The sequence below is a fragment of the Rhipicephalus sanguineus genome, chromosome 7 (genome assembly GCF_013339695.2).
Source record: "Rhipicephalus sanguineus isolate Rsan-2018 chromosome 7, BIME_Rsan_1.4, whole genome shotgun sequence".
Classification (NCBI taxonomy): domain Eukaryota; kingdom Metazoa; phylum Arthropoda; class Arachnida; order Ixodida; family Ixodidae; genus Rhipicephalus; species Rhipicephalus sanguineus.
Genome location: NC_051182.1, coordinates 76,585,275 through 76,605,160, shown reverse-complemented (window position 1 = coordinate 76,605,160; position 19,886 = coordinate 76,585,275). Strand labels below are relative to the sequence as shown.

Sequence of the window (19,886 nt, the reverse complement as noted above, 5' to 3'; positions counted from 1 at the left end):
TTACAAAGTGCTCAGCCATAATTCAGCATCATCATCAGCCACAGTGTCAACGCAGTGTGCAGGTGCACACAATGCCTTACATACGCGTAGTGATTCATTACTTCGCTACTTGTCAATGTGGTGAAATATTACGAAGCGGGTACTTCGCAACTGTACTTGCAGTAGGCGCCGGCAGACAGCTTACAATCGGCTCTAAAGCCGCTCCCCCAGCTTAGCCGCACTGGATTACGTTCGCCTTGGAGTCGTCTTAGACGAATTCATACGGTATCCTGTGAGTTTCTTCTCAATCGATGGGGCTGGGAACGAGACCATATACAGGTTGTCCCACATAACTTGAGCCAAGACTTTGAAAATGAAAGGCACTTCAGAGGCAAATTGAACCAGACGTATACTACTCGCACTAGCCTAAAGATACTCAGGCTATTTTTTATTTTCTCCTAAATTAATTAGTTAATTATCTTTAATTACTTAACTTTTTAATTATTGGCTGAAAACCCAAAATATGAAGAGTGAGCTGTAGAGCACTTTTAGAAACCACGGACTGAATTGTTTCCTGTGCGATACGACTCGCGGTGTTATTTTTTCCACGCTGTAAAGAAAGCCCGCGAAATTTGAAAAGAGGCCATGTGACGGACCACGAGCGCACTGCTATAGTGCTGCTCTCAAACGTGCAACCGGTGAACGAGCTCGCCCGCGGCTGCCACGGGGAATCGACAGGGTGCCTTGAAGGTGGCCGATGTTTGGGCGGCTGTCTTTCGTTGAATGACGGTGCAAATGCACGCTGCTGGCCGAGTGTTGCCGAGATAAGCGTCCGAGACGGATAAATAAAACAAGAATATAGCTTTATTGTCTCTTTTGAACTTGAGATACGTAAAAGGAGGCGACGACGTGAAGCTAGTCACGGGTGGCGTTGGTAGGCGAACGACATGAGGAGACATTTTTCTTCTTTTCGGTGATCGGTGCTCGTAAAATTAAGCCGCGATTGCAGAACATGTTCAAAGAGGTCGTCATCTGCTGCAATACAACTCTGGCATCTCTTTATCAGATTTTCCGTGACGTTCTTGACCATGGTTTCGGGAATGGAGTTGCAAACTTGTCTTATTTTTTTTCCTTTATATTACCTGATGTTGTGGTTGCTGCCTGGTATACCTGACTCTTGACGTACCCCCAAAGAAAAAAATCAAGGGGGTTTAAATCTGGAGACCTTGCTGGCCAAGCAATGGGCCCGTGCCGCCCTATCCACTGCTGCGGGAAAACTTTATCCAGCCAATTGCACGCTTTGCTGCTTCCGTGCGCAGGAGCTCCATCATGCTGATACCAGATATCTTTAATCCTAGCCAGCAGAACTTCGCAGAGAAAACTTTCAAGTGGTCCATCCAAGATATCCTTGACATATCGTTCGCCTGTAAGTGTGCTGTCGAAGACAGGTCCGATTATAGTACCACCGTAAATGCCACACCACACATTCAATGACCACTGATATTGGTGAAGCGCCTGCCAAACCCAGTGAGGGTTCTTGTCACTCCAATAGTGAGCGTTGTGGAGGTTCACTTGAGCATTGCGCGAGAAGTTAGCTTCGTCGGTCCAAAGTACCTTGTTCACGAATCCTGGGTCTTCTTTGGTCTTGATTAGGATCCAGTTTGCAAAATCTGTGCGATTCTGGCAGTCGCGAGGCTCCAATGCTTGGTGCAGCTGCACGTGGTAGGGATGAAGTTGTCTCTTCTTTAGTATTCTCCACACCGAAGATTTCGAGACACCAGCTTCAGCACCCACACTACGGACACTTGCCTGGGGGTCTGCAGAAAACTTGGACAAGATATTCCGCTCCACTTCCTCGCCCAAAACTGAAGATCTGTGCCGTTTCGTGGTAAATGTCCCAGTCTCTTTCAGCGTTTCATAAGTACGAACAATGGTCATTGAGCTCGGCCGCGTACCTGGATGCCAGCGTCGAAACAGCTGGACTGCCTGCCTTCTGTTTCCGCGTGATGCACCTAGGGCCAGAACCATATCCGCTCGTTGCTCATTCGAGTACGGCATGTCAGCTGCTTTCTCACAAACGAAAAACGAACGCGTCTACAAAGCGCGCGCGCGGCCACTTTTAAACAGCAGCGCGATAGCACGGCCCCAGCCGCTCACCCAAGAAGCGCGAACGACGAAAAAAAACAAGTATTAAAAGACGCCGGCACGCCGACGTTTCTCCTCGCCCACTCGAAGCCGCCGTAGAGCCGCAGACAACCAGATCAAACGCCCGGGTAAAGCCTGCGAGCGTTCTATGCGCTGCACGGGATTGGTCGAGGCTCGATTCAAATTCAAATTCAATATGCATTGTTTAACGGTCCAAGACGTGAGAATAGCCTGTAAAAGCCATAGAACGGTCACGTGATAGCCACCTCATCTCCCATGACGCGACGCCGAGCGATGCCGCGCGAGTAGAACCGGGGAGAGAAATCTCGAATTTGCAGCAGCCGTCGAGGCATTTAATCGTTCTGTCGCGTTTCGCCCTATCTACATGAATCAGAATCAAACTGCTGTTTTTTTTCCTCGCAGTCGTGACCGCTTTATCACCGCGGCAGCGCTCGGCCAGCAGCGTGCATTTGCACTGTCATTCAACAAAAGACGGGGGCCCAACAAGGAGGTTAAAAAAAATTGCTGGAGTGGCGAGTATTGCGCAATAGTGAAGCCGTGCCCACCAAAAGATGGCGGCTGCGTCCGCCATCTTAGTAGGGGCACGATGTTCCATCGGCGTTTAGCGAAGGAAAGCGAGCGTTTTTGACGCACGCCAGACAAGTTTAATATGGCAATTTTCAGGGGTCAGATACTGCTACAAGTGTGTCTTGATGTTACTAGTTTTCGTAAATAAGTCCCAAAGCCATGGTAAATTTTATTGGAGATCAATCGCCAATACCCCTCTCGACGGGTTACTTTTGTCGGCCACAAAGATCTTTTATTTTATAATTAACGTAGTATTTACACTAACAGATCAAAATAATTTGATCTATATGTGAGCACCACCAGAAAAGAGCATGTTTCCGAGCTCTTTGGTGGGCAAAAGCTGGCTTCACTTGCGCTGGCAAGCTGTTGCGAGAGCTTCCACTCCAGAACTTTTTTTAAAACCTCCTTGGGGCCCAATCATCGGCCACTTTCAAAGCACCCTGTCGCTTCCCCGTGGCAGCCGCGGGCGAGCTCGTTCACCGGTTGCACGTTTGAGAGCAGCACTATAGCAGTGCGCTCGCGATCCGTCACATGGCCTCTTTTCAAATTTCGCGGGCTTTCTTTACAACGCGGAAAAAATAACACCGCGAGTCGTATCGTACAGGAAACAATTCAGTCCATGGTTCCTAAAAGTGCTCTAGAGCTCAGTGTTCATATTTTGGGTTCTGAGCCAATAATTAAAAAGTTAGGTAATTAAAAATAATTAACTAATTAGTTGAGGAGAAAATAAAAAAATAGCCTCAGTATCTATAGGCTAGTGCGAGTAGTATACGTTTGGTTCAATTTGCCTCTGAAGTGCCTATCATTTTCAAAGTCTTGGTTCAAGTTATGTGGGACAACCTGTATATGCGTTCTCCCACATCATGTAAAGCCACGCCACACATCCTACTCGCTGCGGCAACCGTATTTCTCGGCTTTCCTTTTGCACGAATTGTGTGATATATTAACTTGTTGCGTTAACTCCACTCTTAATTGTGTTGCAAATCTGTCGCCATCTCCTCGCTAATTCATTATCGCGCTAGCTCCAAGAGTGAACAGCAGGTCTGTTCTAACGAAGGGGTCCCAAACACGTAGCCCGCGGACGTTTCGCTTGCGGCCCGCGGCTTCACAAGTAATAAGATGTCTCTGACTTTGCTGAGTGATACTCGCATTATTTAATCGCCTATCGCTATTAATAACGCTTTGTTCAGGTAAACTACAAAGAAGGAACTCTTCTCGAGAATTTTTAGATGCGAAGGCATCTCTTGCTCGGGGGTATGTCCCGCGGCGTGCTAGTCCGCACTCACACTACGCATGCGCAACTCTCCTCCTTCCCTTTCTCCAACAGATGCGCGTTACTCTCTCTACTTCTCTACCAGCACCTGCTTGCGCTTCTCCTGGGTTCTCGCTTCTGCTCTCGCGGCGCATGCGCTACTCTCCTCCTCTAGTCTCCTCTCTTTCAGGTGGTAGAGCGCTGCGCGCCTTCAGTCCAGCGCTTGCCTCGGTTGGCTCCTCTGAAATTCGGGCTCGAGAGGAGGAGGAGCAGGAGGAGGAGGAGTGGTTGAGGAAAGAAGAAGGCGCAACTTCTGCAACCCTAATTAGGAGCACGGCTCAGCGCCGAAGGGGGGGGGGGGCTCGACATGCTGAATTTATCTCCTGCGAGGCGCCGCGATGAGCGCCAGCGCATGCGCGTCCCCTCCCCATCTCTCTCCTCTCCTATGCTGCTCTACTCTTGCGCGCCTGTAGACCGCGTTCCCCGCTCGCCCTGTGAGAATTACCGGCCAGGCTAGAGGGAAGACACGACGCGCGTAGTGCTCCGCTTCGCGTTCCACGACGCGAGGTCCATAGCATGCCCGAGGTCGGTAGCATGCCCAACGAACGCCAACGGAACGCGATGGTGCAAGTGCTCCGGCTTCGCATCGCCTCATGTTCCCCTTTAGCGGGAGATGGTGTAATTTTTTTTTCGTGACGCACCCCAGGCGGTCACCATGTGTTGAAACGTAACCGCGGAACATGTACATTTCACAATTGACGTCCAGATTTGAATCGCTCGGAAAATTAGTATCGATATACTTCTCGAATCCTCGCGCCAAATCAAATCCCTTTTAGAAATGATTCATGCATGAGATACGGGAAATACGTTCTTTCAAATGGCAAGGTCAGGTGACCAAAACTGTTGAATCGCGCGAAGAGGACAACGACTAAAGAAAGGCACGACGACACAGAGAGCGCAAACTAAAAAGACGATGCAATTTCGAAAACTAAGGACGACACAAAGAGCGCAACCTATGGACACACAGTTTTTATACAACCGCACGGCGCCACCACGCATCCAGTAACAATGGCCTTCTTAAAAAAGCAAGCTTTTTGCTAGATAGGTTAACAAGCTACGGTGACATATTGTTTAACGCCCCTCTCCCTCGCCCCACGTTTACCTCCTTGACTGTCCTGGCCCTTGCGGGACCAAATGTCGTGCCTGTGGCCCGCTATATGAGGTGAGTTTGAGACTCCTGTTCTAACGCGTCGTGTTACTGAAGAGAACAGACTTTTTCGAAGGAACAAGCTTTAGAACGCCTACTCATTATTTGCCTTTACGTGTCTGCTGCGAACAATAGTTTTCCGAAGGGTTCTTGCTCTGAAATGCAGAAGCCTCAATCTTTCTACCATGAATATTCCCGCAAATAACTTTCAATAAATGCCTTTTTTTTTCTCTCTACGAAGTGTAATGCTTACGGGGACACGATGACGCCAACTACGCAGGGCAGCATGATGACGGCGTTCAGGAGGCGCCAGTGGCCGAGGGCGTACGCCACCCATGGCATGGCAGCGCCCACCAGAGGGTAGACGAACCTGAAGGCACCCAGCATGAACATGCGTTTCTTGGCTGGCATGTACTCCAGCGCTGCATAGTTACGGAGGAATACATGTGAAGACTTTTTCTATCGTCCAGATGAACGATACACAAAAGAAAACGTTAACACAAGGCTGTGTCTTACAAGTGAAACATTTATTTGATGATAATAATGATGTCCGGGTTTTAATTTACAAAGCCACGATTGGTATCAAAATGGGGGTGAGCAAGATCAAACTACTCGGGGCCTATCTATCAAGACGTGCAAATGCCTTATTGTGAAGCAATACAGAAAATTTGCAGTTTTTGATACCTAGGCCACGCGTATAAGTTGAAAGTTTGCCTTTGATGTGGAGTGATTACAGCATACATTAAACTCAAGGATATAAAGAAACTCGAGGGACTCTTTCTTTGCGTGCGTCTAATGCTTGCTGCAACTACCCCACATGCAAGATCACCAAGAACTAGCAAAGGTTCAAGCCGTGGCCTTTGACGTTTGTCGCCCTTGATTTATAACACAGGCGTGATCCCTCCTCCCTCTCCTTCCCCCACACCGCTTCACACCTTTTATAGCAGATACACGTCTATCACATTTTATGGGAAAACCACGTTAGTTTTAAGGAAATAAAAAGAAGCACGCGAACCAATGTTCCTGCTTCCTTTCAATAACTGTTTCAGTTGTGAGTAACAATGTTCTGCTGCCTCTGTTGGCGCATCGTCAGTCGTTTTGTTTTGAAGATGCAAGCTCCCATTGTACCCATTGCCTAACCCATTGTCTACCTTCCTTAAAAGAGGATACATCTCGAGGGAAGTGTGATAAGTACTTATGAATAGGCACGTTGCTTCGTGCTGTAAAACAACCACATAGAAGCAACGCATTCGGCCGCTCTGCCTAAACCTTAGGGCTTGTTGCGTGAGCTAGTCTATTGCAAGTATGCTATGTGAAGCCCTTGTCAGGTATTCTCGGCACGAGTGAAAAGAGGCAACTGAAGTTATTTTTGCCGAGAAGCCAAACTACCTCCCAAGCTCGACGTACTTCATCACGTCATGTTAATTACGCTATCGCGTTACTACCCTGAAACATTAAATAAATAAATAAATAAATAAATAAATAAATAAATAAATAAATAAATAAATAAATAAATAAATAAATAAATAAATAAATTAATTAATTAATTAATTAATTAATTAACCTCTCTTAGTAACATAGTAAGAGAATACAATACAGGCAAATATGCACAAGGAAGTCCCTAGGTTAGAAACCGCAGGCGGAACCTCCGATGGTAATAAACTAGAAAAATTAATAAATCGAATAGATGCAAATCAAAACAATTTCAACATGTTACACGAAACAAATACAGTGTTAAATATTTCAATGTTTACCAATAAACTTATGAAACAGAGTGTTCTCAAAGTTAGTGGCACTTGCATACGCAAGAACCGCGCTCGTTTTTCTTTTACTTCTTGTTACCGCATTAGTACAATATTCCCCTCTTGTCGAGGATATTCACAAAGACAATTGATTACGAACAATCGTAGGTACGCTAACATATTTTCAAAATCATTCTTAACATATCTTGAAATTTAAACCCTTTCAGGTGTCGAGTGTGAAAAAGTTTCTTTGTCTTCGTGTTTTTTTTTTCGAAGCTTGTGTGACGTTCCCGAAATCGCGGGCTGGCCGCCAGGCCTCTCCAGATGTACATCCATTTCCCCAAGACAAGCTTCGGCAAAAAGAAGCCCCCTGCGGTGACGAACTCGCATTTTGGAGCAGGGTTCTTGGAAGAATTCTGTTGACGGTCTTCGCAGGCCCAGCGCTCAAACACCAGGATCGGGTGACACCTTCTATTGTATACAGCCACTGCGGCGACGAGACGCGGGGCGCGCCTTTCAGTTTTATGGCATGGTGGGGCAGCGAACGCCTTTCATCGGTTCCATTCATGCGGCTCTGCCGTAGTCCCCGAGCCGGGCCGGCGCGACATCCGTCAGCCTCCGCGACTCCCGGGATCATTATCGCGTTCTCCGTAGATGACCGCCGCCGGCGTTCCAGGAAGAAGAAGCGGCGACTTCGGAGAATTGCGCGGAAGACACCGGGTTGGAGGCGTCGAAACCCGAAGTGGACAACTGGTCGTCAGACACTGGAAACTGTAGCGACGCGGGGAGGCGGCCAGAGGCCTTTCAATGCGGCGCTCGAGAACACTGCGCGTCGTCCATTAGAGACGGCACGTGTTGTCCGAGCGTCGAGAATCCTGGTCGCCCATAATTCACGCGCCATCAGACAGCTCGCCCGTTTCACTCTCTCAATTTGGCGCTTCTGCAATTTCGCTTCCTCTACTTTGCTGGAGAGGGCGTTTTACACTGGTGTAGACTGCGGGGGCAGTCGTCGAGACTGACACGCACTGATCGACAGTGAAGAATGGTGTGGAAATGGTGACAATTGATTGGGTGTCGCGGAGGGGCGGTGTCAGGGTCTACGAAAAGCGGCCGCGGGACCAGGATCAGGACGGAATGGAATGCGAGGAGATGAGATCTAGATGAGAGACGATGAGATGAGGACCGAGGCAGAGGATGGAATAAGATAGAGAGTAGAGACGACGAGATGACGACTGCGGGAGGCAATGAAGAGGATGATGGAGACGATGAGGACGGAAGAGATCAAGAGAGTCGAGAGTAGCTAGAAGGATTGGACCACGACCCGGAAAACAACTCACGAGCCTCGACCCAAACCGACCCGCACAACGAACCCCTAGGCCTGCGACATCATGGTCTCACTCGTAAGATGGAGACTACCTCCCTTTCTATATTTAAACGAAACCTTTGCGGGAAGGGAGGCGGCAGGTTGAGGACATTGCGCGGTTTATTCACTAGTAACTTCGTTTGTTTTGTGTTCCTGCAGGTTGTGTTACACTTTACTGAGTCCTGTTTCTGCGCTAGTTTTCTTTAACTCTATGACCTTGATGTTCGCGCCGTTGCATTGTAGCAAGCTATTTAGATTAGTGGAATCCTGTGTCATCGCTACGCCAGAGGCTGTTTTATTCCTGTATTATAATTTTCGTGTAGATGTTGTATGCGGGCAGCATTGTGTGTACTCCATTTGCTAATTACTATTCAATTAAATGCGTCAGTAATTATGAAACAAGTCGGATAGCGTCTAGCTACAGTATCTAATTCCCAGGTGCACTGCCCAGCACGAGTCCCTGCTGTGTAGAGTTATTGAGACGTGTAGCCAGAGGTAAACTAGGAAAGGAATGGAGGTGTAGCTTCCTCTCTACGGAACGGCGCCGCTACACCGAGGGAGGTACGTCTCAATTGTACGGGGGGTATCCGTCGTTCCAGGGTGGGTTTTTCATACAACTGCTAAAGTGATGTTTTTCTTAGTATATATACTAAAATATATGGGCATGACTTGTTACCTGTTATGCATTGCACTATTTCTTTCTCATGAACAATCACCTTCTTACTTTCCCCCTATTCGTTTCCCGATAGTGTGCTTACGTTAGACAAATACATGAAAAAATATATAAAAATCAATCACAGATTGAAGCACGTTCGCGTTTTGAATGCGAAGCATTTCTTAGCGAACTTCTGCGACTTTGAGCACATCTATCTATCTATCTATCTATCTATCTATCTATCTATCTATCTATCTATCTATCTATCTATCTATCTATCTATCTATCTATCTATCTATCTATCTATCTATCTATCTACCAAAATTGGTATGGCGTGACAAGAGTGTATGACAAACATAATGACAGGTCCTAAAGTGCAAATCATGACGCGCGTGTCATGTACAGGATGATTTACATTACGTACATGGTCCCGGGTCGCTCGCGGCCGTTTAAATGAATGGATATATACGAAAACTGGTAAGACGAGACATTTCTGTGTGACAAACATAAATGAGACATGGTAACATGAAAATCATGACATGCATGTCATGTACGACATGATTTACATGCCACGATCATGGTGCCCTCGCGGCCTCTTGGCTCGCTTGATATACACGAAAATTGGTACTGCGCGACGAGACTGTATGATGAACGTAAATCAGAGTGGTAACGTGGAAATCATGACATGCAAGTCATGTACGACATCATTTACAATCCATGCTCATTGCCCGATTGCTGCCGTTTCGCTCGCTTGGTATACACGGAAAGTGGTATTGCGCGACGATACTGCGTGATGAACGTAAATCAGTGGTGGTAACGGGAAAATCATGACATGCAAGTCATGTACGACATGATTGACGTGCCACGCTCATGGTGCCTCGCGGCCATTTGGCTCGCTTGATATACACTAAAATTGGTATTGCGTGACGATACTGCGTGATGAACGTGGATCAGTGGTGATAACGGGAAAATCATGACATGCCAGTCATGTACGACAAGATTTACATGCCACGCTCGTGGTGTCCTCTCGGCCATTTGGCTCACTTGATATACATCAAAAAATGGTTTTATGCGACCATACTGTATGATGAACGTAAATCAGTGATGGTAACTTGAAAATCATGATATGCGTACAATTTACGGCATGATTTACATGCCACGGACATTGTCCGATCGCTGCTGTTTCGCTCACTAGATATACACCAAAACTGGCACTGCGCGACGTGTCTGTATGACGAACGTAAATGACAGGTGGCAAATGAAAACCATGACATGTATGTCATGTACGACATGATTTACATGCCACGCTTATAGTGCGCTTCCGGCCGTTTTGTTAACTGAATATACACCAAAATTGGTATGGCATGACACGAGTGCGTGATTAACATAAATGACAGGTCATGCATCGTATATTCCAGAATACACGTTTCATTAGCATCGTATATACGGATTGGACATGCATGCATGCATGGCAAACATATGATATATAGTGAACTAGATGCCATGGCATGAATGACTTCATTTGCCTCAAAAACTAACAAGGCTGTGTAGCAGCTCGTTCCCGGCTGCTTCGCATTATATCGATTCCCACAGTACGTGGGATCTGCCGTAGTTTTTCCGCTTCGTTACTTTATTCCGCCGCGACAGCTGAGAGGGATAAGCGAAGAAGAAACACCTCGGCACTTGTTCCATAAGCGCATATTTCGCAAGGACCTTACCAAGCACAAATGGGATGTTGCAAATGGAGAGAAGCGCGCCACCTTGGATGAAACGCGTCACTAGAAAGATGTAGAAGTCGTTGGAAAAGTAGGTGGCCAATGCTCCCACGCCAGTGATCAGGTATACCGTCGCCATGACGGGAACACGGCCGATCCTGGAACGCAAACGGAATGGGCGATTTAGTTAACTACCCTGAAAATAGCACAGATTAGTAATAGCTGATTAACAGTAGCACCAAGGTTGGAGGCTATAATAGAAATCCGAGGAAAGGTTAACGAAATCAGTTAACCGAACTCTGAAGTGTTTAGCGCAGAATTATGAAGACGGGACAAGACGGGTCTTCATAATTCTGCGCTAAAGACTTCAGATATGTCGTACCAACAAGGCCAGAAGTCAGCCCTTGTGAAATCAGTTAAAATTTGTAAGGACGATGAAAAAGTGGGCAGTGAATGTTGGAAAAATTAGTCGTTGAAAAGGTACGCGTGATTCATAGGACAGTACTTGATTGCGGCCGAGATACTTGTTTCGTAATTCCTCTAGGAATATTGGACTGGCATGGGGGGGGGGGGGACGATAGCAAACGACTATTAGTAGGTTATCAGTGTGCGCCCTACATGCTACCCATATTATTTTGAGATTATAGCTAGTGTCAACGACGAAAGATGGGGGATTTCTTTCTTAATGGTCAGCAGTACCCCTCCGCCTCTCTTTTGTGTGTGGTCACGTCTATAAATGATGTAGGCCTTATCTGGCAGTAATTCATTGTCCATGATATTAGGGCACAACCAAGTGTCGCTGAGTGCTAGGACACTTGAACAGCTGTCATCGAGGAATGATGACACTTGATCCCATTCGAGCAGGATGCTTATCTTAGTGAATGATACCAATATCGGAAATGGGAAGGGAGGTTTTGAAGGTTCGTTGCAAGAGCACGTGCTGCGCTTTCTGCCTAGCTATCGTGTAGATAAAACAACAGAGTTAATAGAGGAGTCAAAAATGTATGACGCTCGGTCAATTCGCAGCTTATCAGCCGATAATCGATAAAGTTTAGCCTGCGCCCTGGGAAGTTCTTTCAATTTCCTTCTTCCTTAGCTAGTTGAGGGTGAAAAGTATTCGCTTATTGAAAATTTAGAGCGGCCAGAGGCCAGAATCCTTTGCTTGTCCTTGAAGACAGTCATCTTTGTTATACTAGGCCGACAGTTGTTCGGAGGAAAACAACCTATTCTATGTACCCTATAAAACTGGGAACCAGCCAGTGCGAGGTCAAGGTTTTTGGAAGAAAAAGCTATGATCTTTAGTCCAGACGCCATACAAACTTCATTCTGATCATCTTCAATACCAAAGAAAAGTATATTGGAACGTTGCATTTGGTTGTCGGTATCTTCACACCGTGACGTTATTGTTTTTAGTTTATTGGCGATGTCAGAAACATTACAGGCATTCGGTTCTCTATATGCAAGGAAAGGGTAGGTCGCCTCCAGTTTTCCAACCCTTTCACTTAACCTCTTGATTTCGCGGTCAGTGGCTTCCTGTTTTTCTTTCACACACTGAAGTGTATACCATATAGTGTCGTTACCTTCCTCGATTCTGCGCACTGTGTCCAGAACTGAAGCCAGGGAGCGTGATAGATCATCAGCGGCGGGACCTGGGTTCAGTTCGACGTCTCCGGCGATGAAAAGTAACAGGTGCGATATACTACGGCACATCAGGGCAGGAACGAACAGCAATCCCTTAGTGACATCAAACACTTGGGGTGGGCAAGACACCGCAGTGAAACGACGGTCAGAGGTCTCGACACTGTGGGCATCATTCAAATAACTAACCTGTGTTAGCAGTACCCAGGGCTGGGCAAAGATACATTGAAATTGTATCGCGATACGATACAAGATACTCGGACAAGAAGTATTTGAAATACAGATACAAGATACACCCGTAATAATTGTATCCGATACGATACTTCCCAATTGTATCTTAAGATACTTCGATACATATGCAAATTTTTTATTATAGACCTATATAATGAAGCAGCAAAGGCCTATGTAGAACTGTGTTTACTTAAAATTTTTTTAAGTGCGACCAACTTTGTTTAATTTTAACAAAATACCTATTTGTATAACAAGATACAAACTTTCTTGCTCAAGGTGTATTAGATTTAATTCCTAAACAACCTATTGGGGTTTGTTTGGCTGCTTAACATGACAGCTCTTTAGCCGCTGCGCTGTTAGTGGTTTTTGCGTGACACTTCTGTAATTTATGGGTGTCGCGGCTCTACTTGGCGACCAGCTAGTAGGTTGCCATCTACTTGCAAGAACGTCATTAAGAAGCCTCCACACAATTACGCAAATACCGCTTTGCAGCCTTACCTTGTCCGCAAGCGTATTTTTGTTTTCGTAATACCGCATCCACCGACAGGTGTACAGCAGCAACAACGTCGGTAGCGATATTGTTTGTGAGGCATCGTGTGAAGACGATGAACTACAGAGTCGGCGCTCATAATTAATTGAGGACATAAAACTGCAGTGATTTTTCATTTTTTACTTATCTGCTGGCGTAAAGCGTTCGCTGGGAGCCTATTCACTAACGTGCACTCTTTTACCACTTCTTCGAGAGAACCTGAGCCGCCAGGAAACGCCTCAGACGTGTTCTAGAGGCACAAAGCGCCTCAGGTTATCACTGCTATTCACACTATTGCCACTTCTGGCTCTGCTACCTACAGATTTGTGACAATAAGAATACTTTAAGGTGACCTAGACAAAGGAAAACCAGTATATGTAAGTCAAATAGCAAGGTGGTTCCGTACTAAACAATCAAAGTGAATAAGTATACAGGGTGTTTCACGTAAGTAGAACCAACTATTAAAAAAATGGTTAATTGCCGCTGAATGAAACCAAAGGTATTTGGTTTACCGTCATGTGGCGCTCGTTATGGCATATTTTGTTCTAAGCTTAACAGGTTAATTAAATAAGGTCAATACTGCGGCATTTTTAATATGCACTTTAGGGCCAACTGCGCTTCGGCACACCGTAGAGCGCATTTAAAACAACCGATCCATTTTTTTCGCAGCGTACATGCTGCGTGGTCAGTATTTTTGGGCTTTTAAAGAAAGCCCGCGAAATATGGAATAAAACCACGTTCGCAGACCGTTAAAAAATAAGAATAAAGTAGAGAACGTATTTTAGCAGCAGGTTACAAATGACATATTACAATAAGCAGACGGGCGAAAAAGATGGCTCAAAGCCTGCCCTAAGCCGCGCAAAGCTCGATACACAGCGAAGCTGATCGGTCTCATGCATGTTTATTCTGTATCTATAGGCAGAACTTGGCAGTAGCGAGGTTGAATTTGGCTGTAGCGAGGTTGAACTTAGCTTGAACTTGGCTGTAACGGTACTGAACTTTCGCTTTAACTGAACTTTTGCTTTAACTTGGCTGTGGCGGGGATGAACTTTGCTGTTACGGCGCATGAGACCGATCAGCTTATGGCTAGGACCAGGCTTAGTCTTTCGAGTAGAAGAGCTGGACAGGCATCAGGCGCCTTCCATTGTCGTTGGCGTACGCCTTCCATCGCTTCGGGGTCTTCTCGAAGCCGCCGTTGTCTTTCCCGTTGCCTGGTATTCTCTCGTTGTACGTACTTAGGGTCTTCGGCTCGCCGCCATCGCTTCGCAGCAATTTTTGGGGCTAACTGTTGCCTTCTTGATTTTAGTGGACCAGTGTTAAGTAGGGGAATTTACCCCATCTCTGTGGCACATACCCCTTTATGAAGATGATAGTTTTTTGGTTCGACGGACAAGGAACGATTTGCAGAACACCTTCACTGTTAAAACTATGCAGAGGACTAGGTAATGTACGGGATGCAAAAAAAAAAAAACGGAGGACAGCAATGAGAGCACTTGTGCTAACAATCAAATTATCATTGAAAGAAGTTCTCTAACAATATAGCAGGAAGAACAAAGACACAGTACGTCAGAATATTCCCGGTTACGTAAATGCCTGCTCTATTGCATCTAACGTCGGCACCGATAGTGGGACGGTATTTAGAATATCCTTTGCATATAAGACGATCTCATCGTACTTATGTATGTCAAGCTTACATCCACGAGATCATTCAAATCGCTGATGTGTGGAAGCCGCGAGACGCAAAGCAGCCCCATTCTTGCATTATTGAGGCTTTGTAACGAAGCACCACGTAAGACAAACTTAGATTGCGACAGTATAGCGGCATCAGAACTTATGCGAAAGACGCCGCACGCATAGGAGTACGCAGGAGAGTGCAGTGGCTATGAAGAAGTGTCATGATATCAACACAACTAAAAAGAAAGTCATCTAGAAAAAAAGGTAGGCTCACGTAGACATTCGAATAGCTTTTGGTGTAGCGCGAAAGGAAACACGGACACGAGAAGGCACACAGGAACACCACCTTCTCGTGCACCTTCTCGTGCCTTCTCGTGTCCGTGTTTCCTTTCGCGCTACACCAAAAGCTATTCAAATGAGTAACCAACAAGCCCACGTTGCAACCCTCATCGTAGACATTCGTACGCTTGTTTTTGTCTAGATGGCTCGAGCGCCATCATGTGACTCTGCTCCACCAATAGGGACGCCTAAACCTCATCACCTGTGCTCGCTGGAGCGCTCTGGCGGAAATATACAAGAATGCCATTATCGTTAATTTTATTCAGGTGGCTTAGAGGCAGCAATATCAGCTTGAGAACTAGCATTCCGGTCGACGTTTATTGTTTCGCACGATGGTGCTTTAATGGCAGTATCTTGTATCTTAAGATACACGATACATTGCTGAATGTATCGGAAATACAGATACAGATACTCGTTTTGCGAGACGTATCGCGATACAGATACAAGATACCCAAGGAGTATCTAAGATAGTATCTAAGATACATGTATCTTCGATACTGCCCAGCACTGGCAGTACCGGTAAGCGCACCATTGTGGCAGTTGTCTCGTGCTCAGCTGCGGAAGTCTTAGGTAGGCGGTTGTATCCCACTCCATTATCTTGGATGATAACCGTAGATAAGCCCCGAAACCAACCTTGATTACTGGAACCAGCAGCGCCAAGTGAGATGACACCCACCGAAGCGGGCAGCGTCAGCCTGTACAGATGAGTGCAGGTGGGGTACGACCCTGGTGCTGGGTTTTGTCGCTCCTACTCCTTCCGCAAGGATATACCTCTTTGCCTTTCGAGCCTTTCGAGCTGCCGCGTTGCCGACCTCGGTCTCTGCAGTACATACATTGCCGATGCTACGGGCATGCCGCAGCAACCTGCCAGAGGCTGGCGCGGTGCCTGCGGTGTGGTGGCCAACACCAAGTGTACTCGAGCTGTTCGAGCAGGGTCAAACGCCTGCATTGTGGGGCACCTGATCCAGCCTATACTGCCACTTGTGGCAGAGTGAGCGGTGTCCGGCCACCGTTAAGGCGTCAGCCCTCATACACTTGTCACCTCGTAAGGCGCAGGCAGTACTGCGGCCTGCCCCCAGCAGCGCAGGAGCAGCTGGTTTTGGTTCACCTCAAGTCAGTCTGGCGGGAGGCAAAACCTACACTGCAGCACTCGGCGCTCCTGTCACGGAGCTTTCGACCTCCGGCAACCACTCCAAGCGGCACGCTGACCTTTTCTTGCACCTCCTGAAGAGCGAGTGCGTTGTGTTTACTCTGCAGAAGGTCTTTGTGGCAGCAACTGAATTGCGCCTTCCTGGATGCGTGGGCTATAGTAGCTGCACTTCAAGCACCCGGGAGTCCTGCTTCCTTGCCTTGGTATCACTGAGCGTCTGAAACTTGCTGTGCACTCCCTTCATTATCGCCTACCCCTTGAATGGACGAGACGTTGACTGCTTCTCCTTCTATTCTACTGCTCTCGTCTTTATTTCTCATTTCCAATTCGCCTGACGCTGCGACGAGCTCCCTATTGGGATGCGGAATTAAGCGTCATTTACCTACTAAATCACTACTACTACTGCTGCTACCGCATCGCATTTGACAACTCGCGCGTCATCGACTGCGAGGCCCACAACATTAAGCGGCTTTTTGCGGAATCGTGGCACATCCAGGGGACACCCGGTGTCGTCAACCGGTCCTACATGTGCGCGGCCGAGCGTCTGCTTCAATGTACTGGCACATAATTGAGAACAGGTGTGACCACAAGGCCCGAAGGAAAGAAGGATTTATAAACACTGCTTTCAGGAGCCACCTCCACCCCACCCCCCAATCTCCCCTGAAGAATGGTCCGAATTGGACCCAAAACGTCGGGTCTTTTCGTTTCCTTAAAGTAAAACGTTTTTAGTTTTCATTACTACTTAGTCAGTGTCCCTCTGTTTCAACCAGAAGATCCTTCACAAGCAGGGAGAATTCTGTCGAATGTTCACCTTTAAGTCCTTAGTTTGGCATGGAGTACACACCTGCACCTGTTCGGGGAGTGTGGTTTAAATGTTTAAGTTAGGATGCATATGTATAACCGCTTACGATGCTAATGGTATTCTGACTCTTATTCTGTAACCTGTTGATTTCTTGAGGCTCTGACGGAAAAACTGTACATGCCTTACAGCGATGACATAAGAGGTTGCCGAGTACCAAGTTCACCACTTCTTGGCCACGCGTCAAAGCACGTAGAAAGAGAGAGAGAGGGAAAGGTGAAGGAAAGATTAACCAGAGCAAACCTGTGGTTTGCTACCTTCTACTTCGGAAGGGAAGACGGGGTATGAAAGAATATGAAAGAATGAATAGAAGAGCCTACGACCACACTACTAAGTCATTATGACTATGGAACTGTCGAAGCACCTTACAAGAACACTGTCAGTGAACAGCCACAAGATTGTCTTTAAGTCCGATTTTTCTAGGAAACCGCAACAGAGCCCCTCCGCCCCCTATTAACTCGCGTGGAAGTTTCCGTAGGCAAGAGCCCTGGAATTTTGAATTTTGCTTTGCAGTGAATGCTTTTGCGTTGTCGTCGTCGTAGTAGTAGTAGAAGTAGCAGTAGTGGCAGTAGTAGTAGTAATAGTAGTAGTATTAGTAGTAGTAGTAGGTGTAGTAGTAGTAGTAGTAGGTGTAGTAGTAGCAGCAGTAGTAGTGGTAGTAGTAATAGTTGTAGTAGCAGCAGTAGTGGCAGTAATATTAGTATTAGTAGTAGTAGTAGTAATAGTAGTAGTAGTAGTAGTAGTAGGAGTAATAGTTGTTGTAGTAGTAGTAGTAGTAATAGTTGTAGTAGTAGTAGTAGTAGTAGTAGTAGAAGGCGTCACGGAGGTCACGTGGCTATAGGGGGCGAGAATTAAGAAATAAATAAAACGAAATGATGACGGTGATGATGAGGCTCGAACTGATGACGATGGTGACGACCTTTTGTACAGAAAGCCGTCATCATCAATAAAGCTTCGCTTTCTGAAAGTTTCGGCGGCGTGGCACTGGCTGATTTTTTTTTTTTTTTTAGTGAGGGCGATTGTTTAACTGGATTGTGAGTTGAGGCTGTTCTTTTGGAAATAAAACGGGCGCGTAAGAAGGGGAATAATAAAACTGACGCAGGTGGCCACCCGATCTGCCGACAACAGCGTAAGCTATGCCGCCGGTCCCCTTTTAATATCTGTTGCAGCAAAACAGCATTGCGTGCTAGCGTGTTATCTAAGGGTGGACCTGTAGAATACATTCATGTTTATAAATCCATGTCTGCACACCTTAGATCCTAATTTCCTACTGAGTATCGCGTCCAACCTATTGCGGTGTGACCCTATCCTGTGGACCGTTTTGGCTTAGGGTGGCCTTCGCAAATGCTTATTCCTTTACTATTAGATTGGCTGATAGTCCATTATGTGAACTCTGCGGGTCCCTCGAAAGAATCATGGTGAAGCAAAACTGGTGCAGGCGCACGAGCCCTTAGTGGAAGAGCTTCACGACTACTACGAAATCGTGAAGGAACGTGCAGTTTTCTCACCTTATAAATGACATTTCACGAAAAAGTGCACGCTGGTCATTTCCCAATTAACAGGTGTGCACACTTGAACCTGAGGTCAGGTTGCTTGATGCCGTAATTTCTTAGAAAGTATCTGCCTTGATGCATAATCGAAATAAGTAGAATGTGGAGCCCCCGTTTTTTTTTTTTTTTTAGGTTTAATGAGGTGCCTGCGTCCAGCATATCACCCATTTTCAAGATGTTGAAACCCGGCACGGTCGTCTAGTAGATATGGTGCTCGACTTCTGACCCGAAGGTCGCGGGATCGAATCCCGGCCGCAGCGGCCGCATTTTCGGTGGAGGTGAAAACTCTTGAGGCCCATGCACGTAGCTTTAGCTGCACGTTAAAGAACACCAGGCGGCTGGAATTTTCAGGGCCCTCCACTACGGCGTCCCTCACAATCATAGAGTGGTTTTGGGACGTCAAACCCCAACAATTATTATATATTAAGACGTTGAAGAGCTGAGCGTTCGCGTTCGGCGTGGCGCCTGATGTTAAGCGCAAGTATTTAAACTGAATATAAAGGTGATCGGAGCCCATTTTCATTGCCACAGAGCTTGTTAATGTCATGAATCTCTTAACATCACACGGACATCGAATTTTGTAAAGGCAGTGCCAGATTAAAGCCTCTTAACACTCGCTGACAGCCCTTGTTAGCAGTATCGTGTTACAGCAGGGTATGACATGCTGTCACTTACCTATCACTGATGGCGCCGAAGAAAATGACCCCTGCCGACATGGAGCCGAAGAAGACCGAGTGGGAGACGTAGACTTTCCAATTATGGTCGCAAACCCAGTCCATCTGCAGGTGCAAAAGCAGTCCAACGCGTCGAGGGTAAGGCCATAGTTGCTAAGCATGTGCACAATCGTAATGTATACTCTCTTTCCTCTCCATCTTTATATCTCGCCAACCCTGTTCCCAAATGTAGGGTAGCAAACCGGTTTTGCTAAACTAGCTAACCTCCCTGTCCTTTCCTTCTCTAATATTTCTTCTTCTTATTTCTGTGAAACGTTTTTCATACGATTTTGTGCACTAAAACACGAGTACAAAATGAAGTTCATTGCTATAATCTTAAGCCTAGTTACGCGGTGCTCAATATGAAGGGAACCCCCCCCCCCCCCTCTTTATTGAGAGACGCACCCCAGCGGAAGCGCGATGCCTATGCTCATTTGCATGAACACAAAAGGTGATGCGACTCTGTGCTTATGACGATATTGATCCTGGCTCGATGACAACTTGCGAAAGAGATATAGCCTAGAAATCTTCTCTGCATATCTCTAGAGATGCATTTG

At 46.5% G+C, this 19,886-nt stretch overlaps 1 protein-coding gene across 1 annotated transcript in view; it reads right to left on the bottom strand.

Annotated features, from left to right (window-relative positions):
• Positions 1 to 19,886, bottom strand: part of LOC119398784 (beta-alanine transporter) — a 42,557-nt gene that overhangs the window by 19,375 nt on the left and 3,296 nt on the right. The window contains exons 3-5 of the mRNA XM_037665601.2: positions 19,292 to 19,395; positions 10,650 to 10,804; positions 5,425 to 5,593 (exon numbers count right to left, since the gene is read on the bottom strand). Of these exons, the coding sequence (XP_037521529.2) occupies positions 5,425 to 5,593; positions 10,650 to 10,804; positions 19,292 to 19,395 (428 nt within the window). The remainder of the gene's footprint in view (positions 1 to 5,424; positions 5,594 to 10,649; positions 10,805 to 19,291; positions 19,396 to 19,886) is intronic.